This window comes from Fulmarus glacialis, unplaced genomic scaffold, assembly GCF_000690835.1.
Source record: "Fulmarus glacialis isolate BGI_N327 unplaced genomic scaffold, ASM69083v1 scaffold533, whole genome shotgun sequence".
In the NCBI taxonomy this organism is placed as follows: Eukaryota; Metazoa; Chordata; class Aves; order Procellariiformes; family Procellariidae; genus Fulmarus; species Fulmarus glacialis.
Genome location: NW_009202092.1, coordinates 9,310 through 21,550, shown reverse-complemented (window position 1 = coordinate 21,550; position 12,241 = coordinate 9,310). Strand labels below are relative to the sequence as shown.

The 12,241-nt window shown below is 37.5% G+C and overlaps 1 protein-coding gene across 1 annotated transcript in view; it reads right to left on the bottom strand.

The window, feature by feature from the left end:
* LOC104074128 (contactin-5) overlaps positions 1-12,022 on the bottom strand; it is a gene marked incomplete at its 5' end in the record, with an annotated part of 28,467 nt that extends 16,445 nt beyond the window's left edge. Inside the window, 2 exons of the mRNA XM_009574150.1 lie at positions 8,468-8,702; positions 11,952-12,022. Coding sequence (XP_009572445.1) covers positions 8,468-8,702; positions 11,952-12,022 — 306 coding nt within the window. The remainder of the gene's footprint in view (positions 1-8,467; positions 8,703-11,951) is intronic.
* Positions 12,023-12,241: the final 219 nt, after the last annotated feature.

Genomic DNA, 12,241 nt, shown 5'->3' with positions numbered 1-12,241 from the left:
TTTTGGGACTTCAGCCAGGACCCATGACTGCGATAATTCCTTTCTGTGGAAAAATCCACAAAAGAGATCTATCAGAAGGAAAATCACGAGAAGTCATCCCTCATGTGTCAATTGTAGGTGAAGAAAGTGGTAGCATTTGCTCCCTTGCTGGAAATAGCCACAGGGAGTATCTTCCAAATCAGGGGCCTCTAGTGAACCGTTTCCATTCCTGAGAAAAGCCAAGAGACATTACGCTCAGCTCCACCTCTCAGCCTGTTTGATGTGTGTCCCTGGTTTGGGAACTCCACCAGATTTGTGGTGGTATGGCTGCCTACAGGATAAGATTATCTCCAGAATATTGCTAGAAAGGGAAAAGATGTCTGATTTCCAAAACACCAAAAATGAGATGATTGATTGTTTCCTGGACAGGCCCTTGGACTTCTCACTTTTCCTCAAGTCCTTTTGATTTTCACTTTCTCTCTGACCAGTGTCTTTGCAGAGGACTTTAAAACAGAATAAAATTAGAAGGGTGAGGAAATGAGCTAGCAGTGAAGGAGTGATCAGGCCTGCAGTGCTGACCTCTGCCCTGGACCTCTTTTATTTAGTGGTGAAACACCCTTACTTGTCAGGCAGAGCTTCTGAAGCCTACTCCTGCAATGCTGCTCTCCTGCACACTTGCTCACGGTATACATCCTGCTGCGCTCTCCCTTCGCCATGGAATAACCAGGATTTATTACACAGTGGAGCGTCACGTGGGAATAAGGAGCTGCCTTATTCCACGAAGGCTTTACCTACACGTTACCTACACACGGCTCACTCACCTTGGCACGCAAGTAGAAGCTGGACAAGCAGACTGATAAAATTCAGGCTTTGTTAGATTAAAAGTTCAGCCATCTTCATGAGCATAAATGGTTCATTTCCACCAAGTGACGTGGCAGCCAGAGTTATCCCCAGCACGTGAACAGGGGATGTGCCTATTATATTTATTGCATATCTGACTTCCCGTGGGGGCTAGTGGCATTAATCAAAGGAATGCTTAATAAACTTACATGTCAGGATTGTGATTTTGTTCTTTAAAAAATCAGCGGACACAGCTCTAGCTGAACTTTTACAGGATCTAATCCAGATGGATCAGCTGGCAGAAACAGGAAATAATCCACTGTAGTTTACAGCTAATATGACGATTTATTAATTTTCAGGTTCACCTAAACACCAAGGAGCTTGGCTTTAGCTATGAAATGAACCACAGGACTTCACTTCATGAATGTAAGATTTTAATTAAAGACATGGAGGCTGTATTAAAAGTGTGTAATTGCATATTCTTTCCTCTAAATGAAAAGGAAAAGGTAATTTATTTGTTTGTTTAAATAAGGGCTCAGGGTGAAAAGCAAGAGGAGATAGGCCTAACCAGAACAATCCTTCACTCTGCAGTGTCTTATTTAATATCACATCATCCACTAGCTGGCCTGATGCAAAACTTCTCAAAGTTATGAAGGAAAAAAATTGCAAAGGCTGTTATATGGCCCTTTGCCTTTCAGATAACCGAGAGCTTCGGTTCTCCATTGGCTCAATGAATTAGTACACATCCATACAAAGCAAGAACAAAAGCTCTGTGCACTATCATTACATCTTGTATGTATTACAGAAGTGCATCTGAGGTCTCTCAGGAGGCTTTAAAGAGCAAGATTGAGAGTCTTCAGGTTTTACCTTCTACTGCTCAGGGCTCTCTTTTTCATATCTAGAAGTTTTTAGTAGTATTCACTACGCTGTTTATCAAAATTATAGAACTTTCAATTTTTGTGAAGATAATTTTGTCAGGTGCCTGAAGGACAATATAGATGCTGAAACTAACAGAACTGATTCTGTATCTTCCTTTGTGGCAATCATTAAAAAAAAACTTTATAAAAGACCTAACTCATCTTGAAAGAAGTTGGGTTCCCTCTTTGTCCCAGAAGCTTAATTCTATTTCCTTTTATATTCTCACCTATTTCTATATTACACGTATTCTAATTCATATTTATTCTTGTACTGATAGACTGTGTCTACACTTGTAAACTAAACAGGGACAGGGAGACAAGGCAGCAGCCTGAGCATGGACATGCCATTGTCCATAGCATGAAATAGTTAGCATGATCTGTGGTGAAGTATTGACTCTGGCCAATTAGTGCTGCCCCAAAATATGCCCAGGAATACGCTGGTGCCTGGGGTGGTTCCCAGGAGGTGTATGGATGCAGCCACAGTCTGGAGAGTGACAGTATTCAAGTGTACAGCTGTGAACTCTTTTTGGACAGTTGGCTTCAAGGATGAAGAATGGCTGGCTTGTTTTATTTGCTGAAAAAAAAGATGTAGCATCATTGTCCTTTATCTTTAAAATCTCTTCACCATCCCTAATAATTTTCCTGATTTGCAGATAGCATCTTATCCAAATTCAGCCTTTTTTTACTAGGACAAAAGAAAGAAGCTCTTCCAGTTTCTACTCATTTCCTGATGATCCTGTTAGTCCTTTGAACCTGTATCATCTTGAGTTCTTTGTTGAGCATGAGCAACCAGAACTGTAGATAAGATTTTAGCAAAGCTTTGTGATAGTTTTATTAGAATGATGCCCTGATACAAATTAAAACATTTGAGTCTTTCTTATATGTAGGTTCTAGCTATTAGGTTCCCATTTTGTAATGGCCTGGTTTGTTACTATTCCTTATGTACGTGACCTAGCACTTGTATGTTATTCATGTTCCTTTTCCTCTGGTCCTCTAATTCATATTTTTCCTATGTATTTTTCAGATCCTTCCTTGTATTGACAGTGCATCCTGAAGTTGTAATAACAACAATATCATAACCAGCTCTTCTATTAGCATTATGAATACTAAATATATATGATCTAAGACCGATCCCTAAGAAATTCTGCCAGTAGCCTTCCAAGCCTTTCACGAGTCTGGTGGTAAAGGTATTTTTTTTCTGCACTTATAAAGAAATATTTTTATTTTTTTCTTGATAGATTAACTAAAATCTATTTTTGCCAGTTGTTATTTGTTTTCATCATTTTGGGATGGAACAGATCTTGCCCCAAGTCCTTAGGAATATAAAGGGCACTAGCTCTCACCATGGCGGTCATGAATAGAAAAACAGATTAAATTTCATTTATGGTACATTTGAACAGCAAATTCTGCATTGCTCAAATTGGAAAGGGTTGAATTTCTGAACACTTGACAATACCAGAAGTTTTCACTACAGATGTAAAAATTTGCAGACTTTCACATTCTTATTAGCTATCCTGTCTATAGCATCTTATTTATTAAAAATAAATGATAGAGTATTTCATTACTGTTGGTCCATTCCTTGATTATCTTTAATATCAATGCCTTGTTTACTTCACATTTTTTCCTGCTTTATATACTTTCTTAACTTTTAAAAAATCTTTTTTCACCTTAGTTTTTCTTATCCTTTTCATTATTTGGATTTTATTATGTATGCTTTTAACTTATTCTGAATATCTTTTAGTGGGTACATCTGTAGATCCTCAGATGTAATGTACTGCCTTAGAAATGTACCATTTCTTACAGTATAAACTTCAGGTTGTTTTTACACTTTTGGTTCAGAGACATTCCAAAACACTTTCATTTCTAGTCTCAACTGTTAATTCCAGCTTATTAAATAATTTCCTGCTATTTAATGATGACTTGTTCCACTGTTATTTGTTATGATCAGCTTTTCTATAGTGTCTTATTTATTCATCAGAACAAGACTATATTACCATTATTTCTTCTCTGTTAGTCAGTACGGGATAAAGAATCTGCTAATTATCACAGCCGGAACACAAGGTCATTAGTCGTATTTACTATCCAAACTACTCTGAGCAGCTAAATTCTCTCATAAATAACAGTGTCCTGTAATATTTGTCTAAAATTAGAAAGGTCTTTTTCAGCATCCAAATTTATCAGGGCCATCAGCAACTGACCTCTAGTTTGACTTCCAGTTTCTTTAATTGCCCTTTTCTGGGCATGAAATGACATGAAACCCAAGGATATTCTGTTTTATCCAAACACTGGTTTTGTATTTCCTGATATGTTATCACATCATCAGCATGTTATGACATCCAACCATTTTTACTTTTATTTTGCCTTTCCTGTGTAGCTCATGCTCTGTCTAGTCATGCTTGCTAAAGCAAGCCTACCTGGCCATTACTCTTATCAGTACAGTCTTTTCCATCTTCTTGCAATCATACCTTTGCACTCTCGTATTTCCTTCTCCATTGCTGTATTTCTGATTTTCCCAGTTTTCCTCTTCCAGTGAATTAAAACCACACATAGAGATTGCATATGATTTCCCTGATACTGAAGGCTTGCATTAGTAATCTTGGCATTCTTAGCCCCTCAGTATTTAAGTGGAATGTAGTCATCAAGAAAAATTTTCAAAGAATATATAAATGTTAAAAACCCCAGTGCTTAACACTGCTTTTGTTCATTGTTTTATTTTCAATATCTCGTGCCTTTTCAATTTTTATTCTCTATGGATCAAAATCATCTGTGCCTGCACTGAAGTTCAGTGCTTTGTTTCAGTATGTTCTAGCATGAATCTGATACCATTATTTTCCTGGCAGAAAGTACAGTCAGAAGATTTCTCCCTGCTCTGTTCATGCTCAGGCCTGCACATTGCAACCTTTCTTCTGGCAGGCAGCCTACCTTGCTCTTCTCTCCATGTGCTCTGGTGTCTCTTTCTCTTGTTAAAGGGTTCCTTCAGGAAAGGTTCAGGCTTGTCTTCCCCTGGTGCTAGAACATATCTATTGTGTCCTTCTGTCCTGCCTTCTTGTTGAAGATAATTGTGCATCTTTTTTTCTATCCTGCATCTTCTGTGTATCATCCTCATTCCCTCTTCAGAACCACTCCCTGGCTCTCATCGTCTCTTTTACTTCACTAAAACATCTGACGTCTCTTTTTCTTCTTCTCTCCTTGATTGTTTGCTTTCTTCCTTTCCTAAGGTCTCCAGGAAAGACTCCTCTTTCAAACTTTTCTACTGCATTAAGCCATCTTTTCCAGAGGATCACTTTTCCCTTTTTTTCCTCCTGTGTTATCCAGCTGGTTTTATACAACCTTTTTATCTGCTTCTCCATTCTATTCTCTATTCCTCCATTACATTCATCTGCATCTTTAGCTCCTGGATAGTCTTTCCCATGAGCTGTATCCTGGTGATATTTCCTATGAAGTCAAAAGGCCAGTGAAGGAGAAGTAATGTCTTAAAACATCTATAACCAGTCAGGCTTTTTCCCCCCCTTCAACTTTGGGTTATCACCATCATTGATCCCTCAGTAACCATTGGTATCATATTATCTTCTAAATATCTGACTTAGAGATAGAGATAAAAGGATTAGCCTCTCTATTTACTTATGAAAAAGCACTCAGTGTTTTGCTCGTGTTTTCTGAGATTCTTTACTCACTGGAAGGTCGTTTTTTTAAGCCTTTTGCCTCAGTCAGAGAAACTTTATGTAATCAGAGGAAAGTCAGTTGTGTTCACAGAGGGGAACATCTTACTTAACACCACCTGCCAAGCTGCTTGCCTAGGCACAACTCAGAGCCACCACAAATGGTCTCTGAGTGTAGATCAGAGAGCACACAATATGCAGCCACCGTCGTATAGAAAAGAGAGATGCATTCATTCGTAATAAATGAGAATTTCTTCCTTGTTGTCCTGGTTTCGGCTGGGATATCCTAGTGCTGTGTTTTGGATTTAGTATGAGAAGAATGTTGATAACACACTGATGTTTTCAGTTGTTGCTAAGTACCCTGCCAGTCAAGGACATTCAGCTTAAGAAAACAAAACAAAACAAAACAAAACAAGCATTAGGAGGGAGCACAGCCAGGACAGCCAGCCCAGCTGGCCAACGGGGTATTCCATGCCATGTGAAGTCATGCGCAGTATATGAATGGTAGGTGTGATCCAGGAAGTAGCGATCACTACTTGGTTATTGGTCAGCGTGGGTGATGAGCAATTGCATTGTGCATCACTCATTTTGTATATTCTATCATTATCATGATTATTTTTCCCTTTTCTGTTCTATTAAACTGTCTTTATCTCAACCCATGAGTTTTTCTCACTCTTACCGTTCCGATTCTCTCCCCGTCCCACTGGGTGGAGGGGGAGTGAGCGAGCGGCTGCGTGGTATTTGGCTGCCTGCCAGGTTAAACCATGACACTTGTCCAGAATCTGTCATCTGTCAAAAAAACTCTTATTTTTTTTCCTGTGTGCTTAGCAGAGGCAACAGGTTTGAGACTTCCTTAGACAAATTTGTTATGCCAGTAAACAATTGTAGATCCATCTGTAGATGTGGGGAATCTTTTACTATAAAACATAAAGTTTCCTTAACTTTTAATAATTTTATCCTAGGCCTTCATTCTAGATGTTTGCAGAGCAGTGAGTTGAGTGTGTGATGAAAAGCAACTAAGATAAGGGTTTGCTGGATCAGCCCTAGGACCATAATATATTGTACTGTCAATCTTTATTTAATATCTCCTCTTCAATAAAATCCTTGAGAAAATGTGCCTTCAGTTGCTTAGCTCCTTAAGTGTGAAAGTCCATGCTTCTTTCAAAACCAGTTCCCCCTTTTTTCATAGCAAGCTGAAATGTCTATTGTCCTCAGTCTCCATATTGCCCAGAACTTAGCTGTAGTAAACTGTTTCGTTACTCCTTTAAATTTTCAGTGTATCACCCAGGGTTATTCTAGAGAAAAGCTTTTTATAAATTAATTTTGCACTGTATTGTCACAGCATCCCATATTTTTTCCTTAAATATAAGCCTTATAAAGTATTTAGCCCCATAGAATTCCTCCTACCAAAGGAAAGTCTAATGCACAGAGACATACAGAGACTGAATTAGCAAAGCTATGATGGGCAGGTACTTTCAAGTAACTGAATTATAATCAGAAAAGTTGGTTTCCAGAGATAGTCTCTGGGAGCATAGAGAGAAAGTTAATTTTAATAAGTCTATTAAGATAATTTGTAAAGTTTGTATTTTAAAAGAAATGTTAGAAATATTGATTTATATATTACTGATTATTCCATTTCCAGTCTTATCCAAATAACAAGCAAAAGACTACTTATTACAATTCAGCATTCAGCTTTTGTTAAAATAGCTTTTGCTATTTAAAAAAAAAAAAAATCCATTAAGGTTTTGCCTCCCTTCCCTTGCAAAACTCTATTTTTATTGAACTTTCTGATTAGAGTATGAAATTGTTAAATAATAAAAACATCACCATCAGTCTCCCAGTATCATTTTCCATTGAGGAACAGAGAAGTCAACTGTAAAAATGTCCAAGTTGTACTGGGCAATTTTCACATTTTAAAATGTAATTGTTTTTATAATAATATGAATACTTGGTAATGCTGATCCAAACAGTGGAACACAAACAAATTACTAGAACTGCTTTTAGCAAAAACAGCTTTTCCAACCTCTGTAATTACTATGATAGAATAGTAGTAGATAATCTGTGCTACATCATGGCTCCAAAATTATACATTTATTGTGGGCTAATATGGAATAACATTTAATGTTTTCCAGCTTCACATGAAATACCATTATCTTCACACTACATTTTTGTAGAGATAGTATGAAATTCCTCCCATCTGCACTAGGACTGTACTTATTTTATCCTCTTAACAGGAGACAGGGATAACTGAAAGATAGTCTAGTAAAGAAGAACTGAAGTACATGACTTACTTCCAGTAATGGAACTGCTCAAAATATTCCTGTAGATAACATTTATTTATCTTTTGTGTGTATGGAAATTTCCATACACTGGCTCCTGTCTATACAGAACGACTTGTTTTACTATTACTAGTACAATTAGTCTTTTTTTTTTTCCCCCACAAAATACTGTTGAGAGTTATATCAAGTTGACAGAAATTTTCAAGAAATATTTTTCATTGTTCTTCTGAACTATTCCTATAATTCACACTGAATATTTGGACATTAACATAAATCCTTTTATACTAATGAACTAAAAAAGAGAGAAAACAATAGAAAAAATGCAATAAAATTGCATTCTGTGCACTGTTAGTATACATTAACCAGGAAATGAACATTCATAAGTGAATTTATTTAGTCTTTGAGATGTTGTCTGATTAACCCATCAAAAAAAGTATCATGAACCTCAGAAACATTAGAAATATTAGCCTTTTTTTGCTCATTGTTAGAGCAGCCCAGCTTAAAGTTAAGACTACAGATTTCATATTAGGGATGAACCTTCATTAAAAGAGGCTTTTTTTTGGTTAGGACTGGTGTGACTTGAAGTCTATTCCCAAACTTTGTCACTTGCTTTCTGGGTAACCTTGGCAAGTTAGTTCACCTCCTTCTCTGCAAAAGATGTTTAATGTTACTTAGCACTTCTGCAAAGAATTTTGAAATTTGAGATTGAAAAAGTATGGTATAATAGGGCACATTACATAAAAATAGCTTAATATAGTTCATAATATACAAGTTAACTTCATGTTGAACTGACCTCCTTCAGCTGAGCATATGACCACAATAGGGCTAAAGGGACCATCTCCTTTGTTGTTGTAAACTCCAACTTTCACCTCAAAAGGAGTCAGAGGTGGCACACTTTCATCTCTGTAGATGAACTTTGAAGCATCTGAAGATGTCACCATTTTTTCCTTCCAGCCACGTGTTCCATTGGGTCTGAAGGCTACAATATATCCAAATCCTTCTCCATTCTGAAACTCTTCTGACACTGGCTAAAAAATAAAGTTCAGGTAATGATCAGACGTGGTTTTACTAATTTAGAAAGCAGTCACTCAGTGGCTGACCATAATCTGGCTGCTTGTGTCAGGGTGATCCCTTACAGTTGCCCTATAGGATTTTAGTTATCATGCCTGGGAACATATAGGGACAATTGCTTCTGAAGAGGAACCTTGTAAGAGAGTTTCTTCACTTAATCACCATAACTAGGTCACTGTCCTAGGATTAAATAAGCTCCTGGGCTCAGAAAGATGTTTCCTTCTATATCTCCCACTTTGTGGTTAACGCTTTAACCAGTGGTCTACTAGTGGAATAGCCCTTTCCAGTGACATTTTTAAAAAGATAGAGCAACATATTGTTACGTGCTTCTAAAATATTATGCGAGTGACACTTACTACAGTGGGACTTTCTTAGGTTTTCAGTGCCAGCTCGTCTAATTTCTGTATCCAAATGGGGTGTCAAGTCTTAGAGGTTTAAGTCTAGGGTTCAACTTGAGACTTCGGATATAATGTTCTAACTCTCAAATTGAGTCTTGTTGAAAAAAAAAATCTCGTTTGCTTTTCTCTTCTCAGAGGATCTGTGAAATTAGCCGCTTAAATTGGGATACATCTGCCATAAGCAGGCAGTCAGCAAAGGGATTTATCTATTGAGAGGCTGAGCACTGCAAAAGCTAAACCTTACATGTCCAGCTCAAGGAACGGAATTTTTCATGCTAATTTACTGCCTACATTTCTTCTAAAGTTAATGGACTAGTTTAGGAATTAGGTTATGTTTAACAGCTGTCAGTGTATTAGGCCTATGGGAAATGCCAAAAAAACGGGTGTCTAAACTCCTTCTCTTGAAGTGCCCACCCTAGATCTGCAGCTAATGAACATGTGAATCAGAGCAGGGGCACAGGGGACACCAAATCCTCTCCCCTCCACATCGCAAGTGCATGTCTTATCACCAGGCATCTCACTTGCAGACACCATTTTCTATCCATCCTTCTGAAGCTGTGCATTGCGCATCGAAGAAAAAAAGTCATGACTCCAAAGGCAGAGGAGGCAAAAACAAGACAGACTTTGTAATCTAGTGGTTTGAGTTGGAAAGGAGGAGCTTTGCATCTCTTTGCAATACTTATGGAGTTGGTAGTAGACAGTCGCTATAAAAAAAGCCAGAAATACAAGAGAAGTAGCAGAACCCTTGGATTTCACTACAAAGGCTAAATACACAGTCTGTGAATTAAAGTTTTGTTAATAAAATTTTGTTTGAACCTGCTGAGCGTAGTTCAGGAACCTAGGTAGGTTAGTCTTTTCCTGAATTCCCAGACACCCATATACCATCTCAGTATCTCTTCAGACTTCAAAGTACTTTGTCGAATTCCTATTGCCTGTGTAAGTCCAATAAGACTTTTTTGGATCCTGCAAAAGCACAGACTGACTACGCTGGAGCTATGCTAACTTACACTGTGGTTGTACCTTATGGAAATGCAGTGGCTACACCAGACAGCACAGTAGTCTATTATCCAACGTGTTAGGATTAGTTCTTTAGCAGAAATTTCAACACTTAATTTAATTGCATGTTTTGGTATGTTTTGTTCTATCTTTTTATGATTTCTTGAAGAGACAGTGACTATAATTAGAAATGGTAGCAATCTTTCAAACAATTAAAAAATGTAAATATGCCCACTTCACAATTTATATTCGACACAGAGGAAATACCATGTTGTTTTTTGTAATCTTAATTTGATTAATGACTTTATGCAGTTTAAGAGGTATGTGAAACAATAGTGTGCTGAAAGTATTAACATCAGGAAGAACAGCACTAGGTGTTGATGGAAACAACAAGTTAATCAGAAACAAGGGAGAAGGATCGACGCCTTCTGCCTTAATGGCAGTTTGCACTCCTTAGCTATACAGGTGTTGATGGAAACAACAAGTTAATCAGAAACAAGGGAGAAGGATCGACGCCTTCTGCCTTAATGGCAGTTTGCACTACTCCTTAGCTATAAGTGAAGAAGCATCAGCTGGCTTTTGTGGAAAAAAAGTCGATGTATATTGAAAGTTATGTGATGGCAATTGCTAATTCTTAACTGTCTGTTGTATCTGTACTGCAGGATGGGACACCCATGGGTTTCTGGTTTCTTTTGGAAGAAAACTTCGACCCTTGACAGAGGGGGAGGTATAACACACTCCAGTAGTCCCCCACTCCAGTCACCTGGGGAACATTATAAACACACGTAATATGAATACTACATACTAATATATCATGTTAGGGAGTGGGATTAAGCCAGTTTACATCAGATACAGTTCTAGCCACCTGATGTTTTTGTTTGGGATTCAGCAAATTCTCTCCCAATAGGAGAGATGCTGCTGTTTATAGTTATAGACTATAAAGCAAACTGAAATCAGCTCTGTCTCAGCTGTCTCAGGTAGCTGGTGTCAGAGAAGGCAGACACACCAACAAAAGACAGCCTCTTCAAACGTCCTAAAATTTGCATTTTAAGCAGTTAGTCAGAATTCTGTGTGTCTCTTACCATCTGAATGTCTCCCCAAGTTGACTAGGCTAAAACTTTTTTCATTAAAACCCCATGTCTTTATTAGATGGAATTTTCCTTGGTTTTCTATATATATATGTGTGTGTGTGTGTGTATTTTCTGAATCTGAAACTCTTCATGATGAATCTACAAGTTTTGAAAACTCCTCAAGAAAAGTCTCTGTTCTACTGTGTTATTTATGATTAGCAGAGAAAGCAATCCCCACTCCTCCAGTTGCCCACTGGCACGGTCATACATCTGTGTGGCATCTTGCATCACAAATATCTTCTCAAAATAAAGGTCTATTTCAGGTCTTTAGTTTTATATTTTTTATGAAATACTTAAACAAAAATAGTTCTTTCTTAATTCAAGACTAAAAAAAGTTACAAGGTTTTCCTTTTCTTCCCTTAGCTATTATTTCACCTCATGTAGCATTTACATAAGATCCAGAAAAGTCAAATCAACCCAAGCGGTAGATCAGGAAGAAGAGACTGATGAATTAGCACAACTTTAGAGCTGCTGCTCATGGGTTAGATTCACCATAAAGCCCTCTACTCAAACCACATGAAAATGCACATTACTTTGAAACTTTAGAACATATTTAAAGAACAGTATTTTGTTATCATGTCTTGCCAAGATTTGCTGTAAGGAAACCCCAGTACAGTACTCTCTACTTTGGCCTCAAAGAAGTAAACATGAAACAAAACCTTTAATAAGAAAAGTCCCTTACCTCCCATGCTATTACTAATTCATGTCGCCTTCCACTTCTGCCACTTACATTAGCTGGGGGTGTTTTTGGAACTGTGAGCAAAAAGGAAAAAAAAGAAAAACCAAACCAGAATGTCCAAGTTATTGAAGTTTTCCCCATAGTAATAAATTGCTGCAGAAGACATTACGCTGTTAAATCAGAACAGAAATAACAAACATAGCACTCTGGAAAATTTGCTCAAGTTTCATTTCAGAGAATTCCGCAGTCAAGCTGGTAAACTCAAACAAAGCACAAGATGAGAAGAAAAATAA